The sequence below is a fragment of the Hyperolius riggenbachi genome, chromosome 11, assembly GCF_040937935.1.
Source record: "Hyperolius riggenbachi isolate aHypRig1 chromosome 11, aHypRig1.pri, whole genome shotgun sequence".
NCBI classification, from domain to species: Eukaryota; Metazoa; Chordata; class Amphibia; order Anura; family Hyperoliidae; genus Hyperolius; species Hyperolius riggenbachi.
This window is the reverse complement of record NC_090656.1, coordinates 226858569-226876712: the sequence shown is the minus strand read 5'-3', so window position 1 is coordinate 226876712 and position 18144 is coordinate 226858569. Positions and strand designations below refer to the sequence as shown.

The window sequence follows — 18144 nt, the reverse complement described above, 5'->3', positions numbered from 1 at the left end:
GGTATCACGCTGTAGTGAAGGTATCACGCGCTAGTGAAGGTATCACGCACTAGTGAAGGTATCACGCTATAGTGAAGGTCTCACGGTCACGATACTTCACAGAGGCAGCCGCTATTTCAAGGAGCGCACGTTGCTAAGGACACAACACGCATAACAATATAAGGCACGCTACGCTGCCAGGAGCGAGCATAGCCTCCATAGCAGCTGCTTATTATTTTGGAACATGCGCTGTTTCAACAGTGCTTGTTATTCTATTTGATGAATCGACCCCATTGTCAGTAAACAGAAATAAAGTCTGAAGAAGGCTTACAAGCTGAGAGCTTACTGTTTTACTTTTAAATTAGCCAATAAACTACAGCTTGTATTTTACATATAATAATTCTGATTCAAAACTTGCTGTCTGTAAAATACAAGCTCTAGTCTCCAGCAATGCTTAGCTACTAAGATAGGGAATTACACACACAGTGTTTCTCTCCCTCCTGCCTCTTCCCCTTCCTCTTGCTTGTAGAGTCAGCTGGGGGCTGGAATGATTTGTCTGTGATCTGGCCACACAGGAGCAGCTTGCTAGCAAGAAGGGATTAAAGCATGCCAGCCAACTAGCCAAGTACATCTGTAGGTAACTTTTCTTCCATAATAGCACCATCATTTGGACAATCTGCTCTGCTCAAAAGCAGAGTTCTGTTCGTGATGTTTACATTTGGTTCCTATCATCGCTGAGCTAGTTAGCCTTAATTTTTTTCAGTTTTTCAATTTTTTGAGTTAAACAAAAAATATCTAAAGCTCACCATACAAAACTGATTTTGATCACCCAAATAGGCCCCACCAGCCAGCTATCGTGCCCCCCTTTTGTACCGCCCCCCAAACCTTTAAAGCTGGAGCTGCCAATGGCAGGAAGTATTGTGCAGAGAGTCTGGCAGTTCACATCTTACCGTCTCTACACACGCGGCACGACCAGCAGTCTGTCAGGCCATTTGGTGCAGCCATATAACTCTTCCCCGGAGAGCAGGGGTGGCACAATGCCGGGGCGTGGTCCTCTGTACAGTGAGCGAAGACATGTGTGCCTGGAGAGAGAGAGAGAGATCATCATATTACATGTCTGCACATCATCCATTTATAACCCAGCTTAAAGGACAACTGTAGTGAGAGGGCTATGCCATGTTTATTTCCTTTTAACCAATATCAGTTGCCTGGCAGCTCTGTTGATCTATTTGGCTGTAGTAGTGGCTGAATCACACCAGAAACAAGCATGCGGCTAATGTTCTCAAGTCTGACAATAATGTCAGAAACACCTGATCTGCTGCATGCTTGTTCAGGGGCTATGTTGTTATGCTGAAAGTATTAGGGGCCAAGGATCAGCAGGATAACCAGGCAACTGGCATTGTTTAAAATGAAATAAATATGTCAGCCTCCACATACCTCTCACTATAGTCGATAAACACGAGAATAACAGAGGCGCCAATGTAGGATAAAAACGATTAAAAAACGTTTAAAAGGAAGGGGGTGGGTGGACTCACCTCCCTCGGGTAAATAATGATCAGGCCAAATGAGCCGTTATAAATATAACAGTAGCATTTATTAAAACAAATCTCCAAATGTGCAACGCGTTTCACGGGCTAACATCCCGCTTCATCAGGCAATCAAGTGTGGAGAACACTAAACTGATCAGTCAAAGAGTCAGAGGTGTTTATCATATATCCAGTCCACCCTTTGGTGGAGGGGGGTTTCCCCATCCTTTTTCTATCTACAGAGAGCGACTATTTTAGACCTGAGTGGGGTCAGGTTCTAATTCTCTCCACCTGCCTGATCAGTGGTTGCCTTTGAGGTGACCCACACTTGCGAGTATATTTCTTATACACAATTTTGCAGCTTTATCAAAAATACTACGTTAGATTGGGCTCTCGGTTTCCATTTTTTTGTCATTTAAGCTCTCACTATAGTTGTCTTTACCCCAACGGGTCCAGACGAAAGGCAGCCGCACACCATACAAATTATTATACTTCAATTCGAGAATTGCAATCAATTTTTCTGATTGATTGTAACATTTGAAAAATCTGACCAATGTATCGCACACGTTTTCAAATTTTTCCTAATTATGAAAAACAGGATTGAAAACTCTTAAAAAAATGTAAATAAAATATCTGACAATCTATCTTACGCCATTCCGTTCCCCGATTGATTGGTCAGAACTTTCTGCCAATCCTGATGGACTACAAAAGCATTTATCGGAAAATGGGAACGTTGAATCTTTTTATTGTATCATGTGTGGTCCCCTTGAATCTAATGCTAGTTACACACCATACAATTTTCTGGCAGATTTACCTGCCAGATTATTTCCAACATGTCCGATCTGAATTTCAATTTTCGATTTTCCGATCGAGTTTAAGATTTCGTTTTTCTGATCGTTTTTTGTTCACTTCTATGAAAATCAATCCAAAAAAAGATTGAAAAATCGATCAGAAAATAAAAAAAAAATCAGAAAATAGATCGAAATTCAGATTGGACATGTTGAAAATAATTGATCTGGCAGGTAAATCTGCCAGAAAATTGTATGGTGTGTACCTAGCATAACAGCTATCGGGCTGGTATGGGAATATAAACAAGCAAAGTGCTGCAACACAATACCTGATTCATGGGACAAATGCGTTCCCATAGCAGTACAGATTCCTCTCCTCACTGGATTCAGCTGGTGGGCGGATCACTCAGGTGTGACCATGTGACACCCAGAGTAGGAGAAACAGTAGATGCCAGACTGCATTCCCCAGCATACCAGTACGGACCATGGCTCATATGCAATTCACTATTTCTCCTAGGTGATATCTATGTTCAACTGCAGAGGTCTGAAACATTATTGTAAAGAAAAGATGAGAAATTATCTCCAAGGTGTAAACTCAGGAGAAAAAGAAAATTGCATATGGGCCCCTGGGCCTGATCTTATTCACTTCATCTCCCACGTTTTCTGCTAGGAGAACATTTTTAATCTTCTGTTTAAAATAACGTTTTAGCACTCTGCAACTGAAAAAATACCAGAAAAAGTAGGTGAAAAGTTACTTTCACAATGATTCTGAGCATTTTCTTGCTTAAAATGCATTTTATTGATAAGATCTGAAAATTCACCAAGTGAAAACTTGGTGAATAAAGTGAATTAGATTTGGCCCAATGTGTTCACATGAGGAGGTGGAACTTGCGGTTCACAGGAAGTAGCTGCTAACCACGCCTCTGCTAACAGGAAATAAAAGGCTGTAGAAGTCTCAGCTGGGTGCACTGCTGCAGGCAAACACAGCTTCACAAGCCTTTTTTTTATTTTTTTATTTAAAGAGCCTTTTTCTTCAGGTAATACTTATAATTTTATATAAATCAGCATAATCACATTCAGAATTTGATTTTTTTTTTTAGTTTTGGGTTTAGTTGGGACAACTTTAGGATTTTTTTTTTATCTATGCTCCCCTCCCCCAAATCACATTACCCAAATCACAGCTGGATGATCTCAGCAGGGCTTGGACAGCATCTCTCCACCCTCTGCTAACTGACCAATGGCATTTGCTTCAGGCGCCACCTGCTGGCTGAATTAGAAATGATGCACACAGGCCACCTGATCAGTATTTTGGGTTACAATATTAAGTATTTCATCTTGATAAAAGTTGCCCATGGACTATACACCACATGCTGGACGAGGAGGTAAAGTAGTTCTGATAACTGTCTGTAGGGTGTAATAGAATTCACCATGAGCTATATAGCATAATCTGAGGAGAAGGCATAAGAGGAACTGAGAATAAAGAAAGCTGAGCTCCTGACCTCCCGCTGACCAGTGAAGCCATTGCCCACAAGGTAAGCTGGGCATGTGCCTAGGGCCTGCAGGATGTTCAGGGGTGCCTCTGAGCTCCGCCCCCACCTAACCTGATGGCAAGCAGAGGAAGTCAAAATTACCTTGCTGAGTCTCCATTTCTCCCACTCCTGAAGTCAAATGTCATTCTAAAGGACCAATAGGGAGAAATGGAGCAAAGGGGAGGGATCATAGATAATTTACTCATGCAGGTTTCCCTATAGGAAACTTGTGATTGTCATGTGATCAGCTGACATCTCCCCCTTTATTTCTGAGCATGTAGCGAGGGTGGCAGCGTTCGCTCTCCTCACGGCTCACAAATAGTCCCCACAATTTTTTAGTAATGATAAATGTTTCACCTGCTGAACAGCGGTGGCAGCAGATCCCCTCAGACTCGTACTCGTCTTCCCCGCACTTTATTTCCCGCATTTTCCGATTGAGGGATTCGTTCTTCAGTTCATCTGTCACTGCAGCTATGGGGATCGCCGTCATGACCTGATCGGAAGAAAATGGACATGAGTATAACAATTGACATAAATCAAGATGTCTTGCCCAACGGTGCAACCAAGTCACAACCTCCTAACTGACGTCCCCAAACCCCAAGACGTCATATGGCTCCAGGCCCGGATTTACATCACAGGAGCCTATAGGCACAGATGTCCTGGCACGCTAGACTCCGCCCTCCATGAACCTACAAACCCCCACTGAACCACACTGCAAGTGTACTGGCTGTCCCAGCTGTCACACTCACTTCTCCCTTACTTCCCTTGCCAGTCATAGGTAGCTACAGGTGTTCCTTAGCATTAGGTAGCCAGAGGTACCTTCAGTATTAAGCAGCTAGAGGTGCCTCTGACTGAAGGGAGATCTCGCCAGTGGAATGCCGTGACCAGGGTGAGTAACCTCTCATTTACACTCTCATCAGGACTCTGAATAAGGGAAGGAGGGAGAGAGGCAATAGGGGAGGAGAGAGAGCCACCTTCCTATCATCAGGCGCCTGCAGGCACGTGCCTACAGTGCCTTATGGTAAATATGGCCTATCATTCAGTCCCCGCTGGTCTTATCTATCATCATTGGTTCTCCTTCAAAGTAACATTTGAAAATAGGAAATACTGTATTTTTTGGACTATAAGACTCACTTTTCTCCCCCAAAAGTGGGGGTAAAAAGTCGCTGCGTCTTATAGGCCAAATGCAGGGAGTTCCTGACTTGTAAACGCTGCCAATACGAGCCTCCATCCTGCTGCAATGTCGGGAACTCCCTGTATTGCGCCCATGCAGAGGAGGACACGGGGGGACACAAAGGGGCATAGAGGACACAAGGAGGACACAAGAGGTAGAAGGGAGCATGAGGTACAAAGAGGGCATACCCACAATATGCCCCTTCACCATGGATGCACCAGGCTTAGTGTATTTTCTTTTTTACCTGGTTTCTGTTCTCTAAACCTAAATGCGTTTTATGGTCAGGAGCGTCTTATAGTCCGAAAAATACGATATATCAATTTACAGGATGGGACTATAGTTCAGAAATCATATATGAGGGTAACAGCCAATTTCATTTTAATTTCATTCAATCAATAAGGCTACTTTCACAGTGGGACATTGCGTTTTGATGCAACGTTAAAGCCGCAACGCAAACTAACAACACAACGTCCCAAAAATGTTACAACGCAACTCCATGCCCTGTTATCGTTGCATACAGTAGAGCATACAGGCAATGAAAAGTATGCTTCCAGGTCATTACTGAGCATGTGCAAACAGTCCACCGCAGCTAATAACGTGTATAACGCGCAGAATGCAGCACTTTCTAATACCGCTACACGTTACACACAAACGCAGCGTGTGCACTGTGAATGTCGCACAGACTTAGTATTGCTGTGCGTTAGTCCGCGTTAAAACTTTTTCTAACGTGCGACTTTAACGTCACACTGTGAAAGAGGCCTTAAGGAAACATTTTATTTTATTTTGGACACGCTGTATCTTCTAATTATTTCTCCACCAAATCACCTCCTTTATTTAAACATTTATCATATCTTTTTACCGGGTCTCCTCCAGGCATACGTATGAAATAACAATTGAATGAGAGGTGCGCTGGACATAAGTGGTCATAATCTATTTTTTTTATAAAAAAGAATAATACTTTATTGAAAGAATGAGGGTTATTGAAACCTATGAAATAGTCGCCGGGAGATTTGGGAGTAAAGCAGATGTATGGCTGATTCTGCTTCTGCACAAGTCCTGGCGGAGTTAATTACTATCCCCCCTCCAGGCCGCCATGGATAGTGGGGGAAAGATGTAATTCGGCTTCCAGCTACTGCTGGCGGACAAATTACAGTGTTTTTAGAGCAATTTGAGCTCCTTCTTTTGATGGTGCAAAATGACACACTGGGCGACGCTATAGCTGTAATTCCTATTACGGCCTATGGTGGCGCCGTCTGCACCCAAATCTCCTGCACTGTTTTAACAGCACTCGTCCTCAAGTCCCTGTGCTGTAGCAGCATGACACTCCTCCCCTATTGGTTGGAGGGATCGGGAATGGGGCCTAATGTTAAAGTGGACCAGAACTTCCTCTCTGGTCCACTTTAGCAACAGCAGAGCCGGGACAAGGTCCTCCAGCAGCCAAGGCTGAGACACCAAAGTGCGCCCCTCCATCCCTCCCACCCCAGCCGTCACACACTGATTGCTATTAGACAAAAGGTGGCCACACACCATACCATTTTTAAAATATCTGTTCAAGTCAAGAATTGCAATCCATTTTTCTGACTGATTGTAACATTTCAAAAATATGACCAATGTACCACACACCTATGTTCAATTTTTCCCCAATCATGATAAAAATGATTGGAAACGCTGAAAAAAAATTGCTAGGGTGTGTATATTAATAAATTGACAATCTAACACAATCTTTAGAAAAATTAAAGAAAAATTTCCAACATTCCGGATCGATAAAAATTAAAAAAAAAAAACGGGAAATCCGATCTGATTTTTTAATCGAATGAAAAATAAAGCTTTCAATTTTTTCAGGAGATCTGATCATATTTATCGAATTGCCATAAATCGGATCATTTTATTGTATCATGTGTGGCCACCTTAAGAGGTGCCCCAGGGCCCCCAACATCTCAATCTCTAGTTATCTGGCTTGCAGTCACTGCCATGTATCCCCTTTTCTTACTTCACTCTGCTTCAAACACAATAGGGGAACAATAGCTGAGTGAGTTGTGCGCCCCCTCCTAGACTGTGCCCTGAGGCTGGAGCCTCTCTCACCACCACTGCCTCGGCCCAGCCCTGTGTCCCCTCCTAAACTGCACCCTGAGGCTGGAGCCTCTCTCACCTCTGCCTCGGCCCGGCCTTGTGTCCCCTCCTAGACTGCGCTCTGAGGCTGGAGCCTCTCACCTCGGCCCGGTCCTGTGTCCCCTCCTAGACTGCGCTCTGAGGCTGGAGCCTCTCTCACCTCTGCCTCGGCCTGGCCCCGAGTAACCTCATAATAACCTTTAAAGAAAAACTTTTTTTTTTTTTGTTAAAGCTGATACAATTCCTGCAATAAATCTGCAGTGTGTCTACTTTCTGCTTTCATGGAAGCAGACATAGGGTTACCATCCTGTGCTTTTAAATTAGCCTCACTGCCATGGATGCATTGATTAGACACAGATGAAGGGGAACAAGTCAGCCTAAACTCTCTAAATACAAACGGTTCATTGCTCTATGTTTTCCTTCTGTTCTGTGCAAGAGTTCAGGTCCACTTTAGTGCTGCTGAACAGATAGTTACCAGCGTTCTGCAGTCATGTGACAACTGCGGTGCAGGGAGGGAAGAGATTACCCTGACAGATACAGGTCGTATTATACAGAAAGAAAGAATACCTTGCATGGCAGGTAAAAGCATACAGCTGTTGATTTCTGGACCACCTTCACAGAGGCGGGACAAGGTCCTCCAGCACCCAAGGCTGAGACACCAAAGTGCGCCCCTCCATCCCTCCCACCCCAGCTGTCACACACTGATTGCTATTAGACTAAGAGGTGCCACAGGGCCCACAACCTCCCCAACACCTTAATATCTAGTTATCTGGCTTGCAGTCACTGCTATGTATCCCCTTTTATTATTTCTTTCTGCTTCAAACACAATTGGGAATGACAGCTGAATGAATTGTGCGCCCCCTCCTACACTGCGCCCCGAGGCTGGAGCCTCTCCAGCCTATGCCTCGGCCCGGCCCTGCACCTTCACATATACCCAGATCTGTACATCAGTACTGTAAGAGGGACACTGAGGAGGGGAACTGTCCCCCCCTTTATAAGGAGGAGCGATGGTAAATCCCAAAGCCCTGAATCTGGTCACCAGAAAACACTTGGCCACACTGACATAACACTCCTACCCGTATCCATGACTCACCCGTAACCAGGCAACAAACATTCCCAACCACTGACTCGCATAGAAAAATATTTCTCCCTTCACCTCCGTTCTGCACATTCCCTACATTTCCGGAAAACACCAAATCATTTCTGTGCATAGAATGTACAACCATTCCACAGAGGTCCTAACTGACACGTCTCCAGTCTGCCAATAGCCAGAGGGGTCTGCCTCACTCACGTGGGTTATATTACATCCTAGTGAGGGCTGCTGACAGGATTGTGAACTGGCTGTTAGGTGACTGGGGGCTGCAGTATCTACATTCCGGGGTCTACTGGAAAAATCTCTCTGCGGGGGTCTGTATGACGCTGCACTCACACAGGGGCTAATTAATGGACCCCCACTATGTTCTGATATTACCCATGCAGGAGATGCAATTCCTCACCACATTGTAGCAGACAATTTGCTACCTGTTCACAGAGTTATTTCACTGAAAGCGGGATTTACCTTTAAAGGACAACTGTAGTGAAAGGTATATGGAGGCTGCCATATTTACTTCCTTTTAAGAAATACTAGTTGCCTGGCTTCCCTGCTGATCCTCTGCCTCTAATACGTTTAGCCATAGCCCCTGAACAAGCATGCAGCAGATCAGGTGTTTGACATTATTGCCAGATCTGACAAGATTAGCAGCATGCTTGTTTCTGGTGTTATTCAGACACTACTGCAGCCAAATAGATCAGCAGGACCGCCAGGCAACTGGTATTGCTTAAAAGGAAATAAATATGGCAGTCTCCATATACCAAAATTGCCGCGATCGAGCACTAACGTGAATTTTAGCACGTGTTAACCTTTGCAATAGCCCGAACGCGAAGTTTAACACATGTTAAATCTTATGTTAGCGTGCGCAAACCTTTACGCGCGAAGCTGGGGCAAAACTCATGCAAAGCTCATATCACGGCTGTGTTAGCAGGTATCACAGCTTTGTGAATCTAGCCCCAAGAGTTCAACTAAAAACCTTTGGAGGCAGAGCTTTCTGTCATGCTGCCCCTACCCTGTGGAATGCCTTGCCAAACTTAAGACAGCTCCAACTCTGGACACATTTCAATCAAAACTGAGAAGTCCCCTGCTCAGTCTGGCATTTATGATCCCGTAACATTTCCCCTGTACACATCACTATGTACTGATCTGAGACAAGCTTATGCGCATTGGGTCCTATGGGAAAAAAGCAATTTACAAATGTTTCTTTGTTGTTGTTGTAGAAGGACCGGCAGCCGGTGAGTTACCCAGCAGAGGGAGGCTGTGATTGGCTGCTGGCTGTGTGAGCTGTGGGTTCTGGCAGAGCAGTGTATCAGGGTGACATCATTATGGGGGGACCCCGGAGGCAATGTCATCTGTACAGGGATGAGTCAGTCCTCCGCTCAGCTGGTACAGAGATGAGTAACCGGTTAGCTTGTGGTTGGTATTACTGATCTCTGAGCCGCACGCTCTGCAGTACGGCCGCTGTGATGACTGAGGCGACACAATAATGTGGTAAATTATACTACTCTCTCTCTCTCTCTCTCTCTCTCTCTCTCTCTCTCTCTCTCTCTCTCTCTCTCTCTCTCTCTCTCTCTCTCTCTCTCTCTCTCTCTCTCTCTCTATATATATATATAGGATACCTTAGTGCAAAAATGTACAAACGGGGGAGCAGGCATGCGTAGTAGGCTCTCCTCAATGCCCACCGCTCCCCTCAGTTCTCCTCTGCAGCCCTCCATTACTGTGTACCGATCCCCCAAACTTCCTTCCTGGGCGGGAGGGCCAGTGCAGACTGTGCAGGTGCTGAGCTACGTAATCATGATGTATTGCGCATGCGCAGAGCGCTCTGGCTGGTGGGCGCGCGATCAAGGATAATGGGGGGGGGGGGGGGGGGGGGCAGTGGGCATGAGAAGAGCCCCTACACATGCCTGTTCCCCCCATTTTTACATTTTTGTGTGCACTAAGGTATCCTTTAAGCACAGAACTGTAATCCTGTAACCAGATCAATAACTGATTATATATATATATATATATATATATATATATATATATATATATATATATATATATATATATATAGTGCTGCAGTTTATTCAGATTAATACTGACCAGCAGTTTTAGGATATCTGATGCAGATTTACCGATTTCCAGCTAGTCAGGAAGGGCCTCAGAGCTCAACTAAAAACCTTTGGAGCCAGAGCTTTCTGTCATGCTGCCCCTACCCACTGGAATGCCTTAGCAAACTTAATCAAGACAGCTCCAACCCTGAACATATTTGAGGCTGCATTCACAGTGGGACGTTGCGGAGCTGTGTTATAAAGTCTTATAACGCAGCTTGCCGCACTGTAATGCTAATCCTATGGGATGTACACAGTGCGACCTTAGCGTTGCTTTATAACGTGTAGCATTATGGTAACGCACTGCTGCAGTACATTACCTCTAAACGCACACGTTACCAGGTACAGGAAAGCATACCTTATCATTGCCTGTATGCTTTCTTGTACCTACTGTATGCGACGGTAACGCAGTGTTAATGTGCGTTACCACCTTTTTTTTCCCATTGCGTTGTGACTTTAACGTCGCATCACAACGTACCGTCCAACTGTAATTGAACTCTTAGGGCTTGTTCACACTAAGGGGACTTTCAGCTTATTTTAAGCGCCGGCGATTTTCAAAATCGCCCTGAAAGCGCTTGTGCAAGGATTCCCTATGAGAGAGTTCACAGCTGAGGGGTTCGATTCCGATCCGCTCACCAAAGCGTTGCCTGGAACATTTTCGAGGCGATTTGCCTATAATGGAAGATATAGGGAAATCGCAAAACGCTTGAAAAAGCGCTTTCTATAGCCAGCGCTTTTAAGAATAAATACATTGGGCTGGATTCACTAAGACAAATAGCACGCCTTTTTAAAATTAACACACCTTATCAAAGTTAACACGCCTTCTCCGAGTAGCATAGCGAGCGCTGTGAACCCGCAGGGGCTCAGGGCAGGATGAGTGGAGTTGCCAATTAGCAGGCAGTCCGTAGCACTCGCTATACTACTCTGATAAGGCATGCTAACGTTGATAAGGTGTGCTAACTTTGATAAGGCATGCTATTTTTCTTAGTGAATCTAGCCCTTTGTATTGTGTTCCGGGTCAAAGAGTTCACTTGCTGACTTGCGTCAGGAAGTAAAAAAAAAAAATCGCTCTGCAAAAGCGCTTTACAAAAAATCGCAACGTGCAGGTAAGCGCCAGGATGCGCTAAAAATAATCGTGCACAAAATCGCAAAACGCTGGGATCAGCGGTTGCAATTTTAGATGTGAACAAGGCATCAATCAAAACTGAAAAGCCCCCTGTTAGTCTAGCATTTATGATCACATGACTTTTTCCCCTGTACACATCACTATGTACTGATCTGAGACAAGCTTATGCGCTTTGGGTCCTATGGGAAAAAAGCTCTTTACAAATAGTTTCTTTGTTAGTGTTGTTGTACAAGGACTGGCAGCTAGTGAATTAACCAGCAGAGGGAGGCTGTGATTGGCTGCAGTCTGGGTGAGCTGTGGGTTCTGGTGGAGCAGTGTATCGGGGTGACATCATTATAAACCCTTCCTCGACCCTTCGCTACTCTCCAACTACCGTCCTATCTCCCTCCTCCCCTTTGCATCAAAACTCCTTGAGCGCCTGGTTCACAAACGCCTCACCCAGTACTAGTGGCGTTCCTACTGTAGTGCACAGGGGGGCGGGGCGCACCGGGTGACAGACACCCAGGGGGGTGTCGCCACGACCCCCCACAGCACAGAGCAGGAGGAGGAAGCAGCGCTAGAAGGAGGGGCAGTGGGGGCAGCGGTGGGGAGGGGGGAAATATCCCCCCCCTCCCTCACCTGGGACCCCTCCTTCTGCCTCTCTCCCCCTCCATTCAGCGGTGGCAAGTGCGAGCTCGGCGGCGGGGAGACGTGCTGAGAATTACTCACCACTTCCGCGTACCAAGCGCCGGCAGCGTCATGTCGTCACAGATCTCCGCCTTCATTGAATCCGCCATCTGTGACGACATGACGCTGCCGGCGCTTGGAACGTGGAAGTGGTGAGTAATTCTGCGTATGTCTCGCCGTCCCCGCCGCCGAGCCCGCACTTCTACCCCCACTTGCCACCGCATGTCTCGCCGTCCCCGCCGCCGAGCCCCCACCGCTGCCCCCACTTGCCACCGCTGAATGGAGGGGGAGAGAGGGAGAAGGAGGGGTCCCAGGTGAGGGAGGGGGGGATATTTCCCCCCTCCCCACCTCTGCCCCCACTGCCCCTCCTTCTAGCGCTGCTTCCCCCCTCCTGGGACATCTATACTGGGGGCAGCTATACTGGGGGCAACTATACTAGCTATACTGGGGGCAGCTATACTGGGGGCAACTATACTGGGGGCAACTATACTAGCTATACTGGGGGCAACTATACTAGCTATACTGGGGGCAACTATACCAGCTATACTGGGGGCAACTATACCAGCTATACTGGGGGCAACTATACCAGCTATACTGGGGGCAACTATACCAGCTATACTGGGGCAACTATACTAGCTATACTGGGGCAACTATACTAGCTAAACTGGGGGCAACTAAACTAGCTATACTGGGGGTAACTATACTAACTTCATTGGGGGCAACTATACTAGCTTCACTGGGGGCAGTTATTCTGGGGGAAACTACTAGCTATACTGGGGCAACTATACTAGCTAATACTTTAAATTACAGTTAGCTCCGCCCTCATCCGGTCATGACCACGCCAATTTTTGCCACGAAGCACGCCGCAGGTTGTGGTCACGCCCATTTTTTTAGGGGGAGGGGGGGTGTCTTTTAATACCCAGCACCGGGTGCCAAATGCCCTAGGTACACCAATGCCCAGTACCTCAATGCCAACTCACTACTAGACCCACTGCAATCTGGATTTTGGCCTGCCTACTCAACCGAAACAGCTCTTACCAAAGTGGTCAATGACCTTGCCTTAGCTAAAGCTGAAGGTAAATACTCCATTCTCCTCCTCCTTGACCTTTCAGCAGCTTTTGACACAGTGGACCATCCCCTACTCCTCCAGTCCCTCCAGTCCATGGGCATTCATGATCTCGCCCTGACCTGGCTTTCATCCTACCTCTCCAACCGCTCCTTAACAACCTCCTTCAATGAGTCCTCATCCACCCCTAACCACCTCTCGGTGGGAGTCCCCCAAGGCTCAGTCCTTGGCCCCCTACTGTTCTCCCTGTACACATCCTCCATTGGCAAAGATATCTCCTCCATGGGTTTCTAACTATCATCTGGATGCAGATGACACCCAGATCTACCTCCACACTCCTGACCTATCCACCACTACCATGGACAAGGTCTCCTCCTGCCTATCTGCCATCTCCTCCTGGATGTCTGCTAGGTTCCTGAAACTAAATCTAGACAAAATGGAATTTATGATCTTCCCACCCCGGCCATGCCTAAACCTCCCAGATGTGCATGTCACTGTTAACCACACTACCATTCTCAAGCCCGCTGTCTGGGTGTCAACCTGGACTCCGCACTCTCCTTCACTCCCCACATCCAAACCTCACAAAGTCCTGCAACTTCCACCTCCGTAACATCTGCAAGATCCGCCCTTTCCTGACCTCTGCCACCACCAAACTCCATGCCCTCATAATTTCCCGCCTTGACTACTGCAATGCCCTTCTGTCTAGTTTCCCTATGACCCGAATAGCCCCACTGCAGTCCATCATGAATGTGGCAGCGAGAATTATCCACTCCTCCCATCGCTCCACCAGGGCGGCTCCCCTCCGTGAATCCCTCCACTGGCTGCCTATCCAGTCCAGAATCAGATTCAAGATATTGTGTCTGACCTACAAATCTGTACACAAAACATGTCCAACCTACATTTCCGATCTTACTCAGAGGTACACACCAAGCCGCTCACTCCGCTCTTCCAATGAACTTCGCCTGACCGCCCCCCGCATCACCCAGTCCCATGCACGCCTCCAGGACTTCTCAAGAGCTGCTCCAACACTAAGGAACTCCCTACCTCCACCCATTAGGGCAGCCCTCTCCTTCAACATCTTCAAGAAGGCCCCTTAAAACTCAACTTTTCACTCTGACCTACTACCCTTCACAAGTGCTCTAAACCTACAGTTGAACTCTGGTCCCCTACCGTTCGTGTCCTTACCTCTCCCTCTAGATTGTAAGCCTTTGGGCAGGGTCCTCCTCCTTTTGTGTCCTGCCTGATCATGCACCTCCATTACTGTGCACCCATGCTATGTATCTGAGTGAACCTAACTTGCCTAATCCCCGTGTTCCCCTCCAGTGACTAAGCATTACCTTGTACTCCTACTGTGCTGTGTGATCTGGTATTTCTTGTTTTCCTGTATTGTCATATTGCTGTATGTCACCCCTAAATATTGGCAGTAACCTAAACTAATGTCCAGCGCTGCGTAATATTATGATGCTTTATAAATACAATAAATAAATAAATCCACAACAATATTGAAAACGCTGAACCACAGCATAACGTCAAGCAAATGAGAAGAAAATCCACATATGGCCTGACAGCCCCGTAATTTACAGCAACTCACTGTTATAATGCACTGTATATGGCTGATGGCCAGACAGGGAACACTGCATATTAATGCGGTGTTCCCTGAAGGCCTGTTTCTGGCGGTGCGGTACGGTGTAACGTTTGCAGTGTGAAACTGGCCTCAGGCTGGGGAGGAAGGGGGAAGCCTCTTTAGGACCCAGAGGCTTCCCCCTCCCACGCTAAGTACCACCCAGGGGCACTTTTTTCCCCTTCAGGATCACTTTTAACAATACCAGCTGATCTCTCTGACTGCACGTGTTTCTAAATCACACCTGAAACAAGCATGCAGCTAATCTAGTCACACTTCAGTCAGAGCACCTGATCTGCTGCATGCTTGTTCAGGGGCTATGGTTAAAAGTATTAGAGGCAGAGGAGCAGCAGGACAACCAGGCATCTGATACTGTGTAAAAGAAAATAAGTGTCAGTCTCCATATCTGTCTCACTTCAAAGTGTGCTTTAATTAATGAACAATGCCATTTAGGAGGAGGTGCAGTCAATAGGCAGCCCTGCATCTGCCTCATGCTGGGAATGGGGGGGAGTCTTCTGGCAACTCTACACTGTTAAGCTGGCCATACACTGGCCTGATTTGCCGCCGTTCGACAGCAGATTCGATCACTGGGATCGAATCTGCTGCCAATCGTTCGCCCTAAACGCACCCGCTGATCCGATTTCCTCCCGAAATCGGATCGGTCCGTCGATCGCGCTGTGCGGGAAATTACCGGCGATCGCCAGCGGGTAGGGAGTGCGTCGCTAGCGGCGGCCGATCCGATACAGGTATACATTACCTGACGCTGGCTCCCGGGCATCTTCTCTACGCTGCACCGCTCTGTTCCTGCTTCCATCCCAGCGTACATTAACAGGAAGTTCGGATAGAGGGCGCTCTATTTAAACTTCCTGGTCACGGAGTGACACAGTGTACGCTGGGATGCGGTGCAGGATGCAGCACGGAGAAGAGGACCCGGAGCCAGCTTTAGATAATGTATACGGGGGGGATGGGGGGGGGGGACAGGCGGCAGGAGCAGCTCAACAGATTGTGATCGGTTTCAGGCTGAAATTGATTCACAATCTGTTTGCAGTAAAGGTAGCCATACGATCCCTCTCTGATCAGATTCGATCATATAGGGATCTGTCAGTTGGTCGATCTAATGGCAAATCGACCAGTGTATAGCTACCTTAAGTCACAACACGGGTCTCTGGATAGAGTCTGGCTCATAAGGCACCGCCCACTGCCCTCCAGCTCCCATCCCATCATGCATTGCACTGTGTCAGAGACAGGTGTGACACCACTGCAGTAAATTCAGCAAGTATTATGGCTGGTGTCACAGGTCTGGAAGTGAAAACAGGGTAACAAACAACAGAGCAACCTCAATAAAATGATTCTTCAGAACTTGGTTGTCCAACTCGATCACACAGGGGGCCAAAATCTAAACCATGGTACACACATCCAGTTTTACCACTTCCATATAGAACAGATTGTGAATACAAGGAGCAGATTGTGTAGGTAAGCTAATGCCTGGTACACACCATGCAATTTCCCATCAGATAGATGGGGCAATGGATCATTTCTGACAGATCCGATCTTTTTTTGATCACATATATGCAAATCGATCAGAAAACCGATCGGAAACCAGATCGGACCTGTTGGAAATGATCTATTTGACCCATCTATCTGACAGCAAATTGCATGATGTGTACCAGGCTATACAATACTTGTGGTAAAATTGGCCAATCAAAGTTGAATGTGTGTACCAGACTTTATTCACAGGACAAATCGTTTCTTGAGATTCAACAACATTATCTGAACAATCACAAGCTGGGAATTGGGCACATTCATGAAAGGCTGGTACAATTACCGAGCGGTCATAGCGCACCACAACGTTACTGGTGTAGCATGACTCCCATCACCTCGGTAACACGCGCATGGCTGGTATAACTTTCCCCGACTCTCTGCACCGAGATTCTGTCATCTTGCGGTCACAATAGAAACTAGATGAAGCTATCTCAGCGTAGCGGGCGGTTTCACCTCTTCCTCGCACTGCAGACAGGAAACGCCACAGACAAAATACCCAGGTTTGTGGTGAGGCTGCAACTTGCCAGGTGCAGCTCAAAGATCCTCATGTCCTCTTCAGCAACCTACTACTGCCAGCCTGCCAGTCAGCCCAAATCACTAACTGAAACTGTACATAAAATCCTCCAACTCGCTGCAGGAGTAATTATCTGCACACAGCAGGAGACATTCACTCATTTTTAACACCTGCAGTAAGTGGTAAAACAATCTTTAATAATAACCCTTTATTTCCATGCCTGTCAGTGTTTCTGCTGCACAGTCGGGTGAGGGGCTCTGTTGCCGCATTGTACAGCCATTCATCTGCCGGGGCGCATCTGGCAGATGCCTCCGCCCGCTCAGATGTACATGTAGGGAACTGACGCCAAGCAACTGCCCATGCCAAATGCAGCTGCCAGCCAGTGCCAGACCGATTCATGGGCGGAGTGCCTCCATCCACTGTGAAGAGTGATTCAGGCTAGCTGGGCATGAGCAGGCAGCTGTCCTATGGCTGGGATCACACTGGCACTTTTCATGTGTTTCTTTGCAGCTCAGTAACACATTGACACGAACAGCCAATCTTATCCAATGAGTCGTTCTCGTTGTTTGTATTTTTCACAATTTCAAACTGACAGTTTGTGGCTTTTCCCCCGTGCACCATGTGCTAATGTCACTTGTCACACATAAAAAAAAAAATTACCAGCAGGAGGCCAGCGGATAGACATGTGGACGGATTTAGTGTCATGAATAGGACGCATGCACACATGTCCGATTAAACGTATCTGTTGTCTCTGGTCTTAAAGGGGCACTACGGCAAAAAATTTAAAATTTAAAATATGTGCAAACAGACAAATAAGAAGTACGTTTTTTTCCAGCGTAAAATGAGCCATAAATTACTTTTCTCTTATGTTGCTGTCACTTACAGTAGGTAGTAGAAATCTGACATAAGTGACAGATTTTGGACTAGTCTATCTCTTCATAGGGGATTCTCAGCTAGGCTTTTATTCTTTATAAAGATATTCCCTAAAAAGGATTTATACAAAGATGCTGGCCAGCTTCCCTGCTCGCTACACAGTTTTTTTTGGCAGTTGGACAGAGCAACTGCCATTCACTAAGGCCTAGTGCACACCAGAGCGGTTCTGCTGCGTTTTGCGATCCACTTGCGGGTGCGGATCCGCTTGGGTAATGTATTTCAATGGGCTGGTGCACACCAGAGCGGGAGGCGTTTTGCAGAAACGCATACTCCCGGGCTGCTGCAGATTTTGGATTACGGATGCGTTTCTGCCTCAATGTTAAGTATAGGAAAAACGCAAACCGCTCTGAAAAACGGTACTTCAGAGCGGTTTGCCAGGCGTTTTTGT

At 46.7% G+C, this 18144-nt stretch overlaps 1 protein-coding gene across 3 annotated transcripts in view; it reads right to left on the bottom strand.

Moving 5' to 3' along the window:
- The window catches only part of LOC137537571 (tumor necrosis factor receptor superfamily member 1A-like), a 114838-nt gene that overhangs the window by 45291 nt on the left and 51403 nt on the right, over positions 1-18144 (bottom strand). For 2 of the 3 annotated variants that reach the window (XM_068259439.1, XM_068259438.1), the window contains 2 exons: positions 4180-4315; positions 930-1061 (listed from right to left, as the gene is read on the bottom strand). In XM_068259439.1, coding sequence (XP_068115540.1) covers positions 930-1061; positions 4180-4315 — 268 coding nt within the window. Of the gene's footprint in view, positions 1-929; positions 1062-4179; positions 4316-17706; positions 17782-18144 lie in introns of those variants that run through there. The other variant, XM_068259440.1, reaches the window with a different exon arrangement.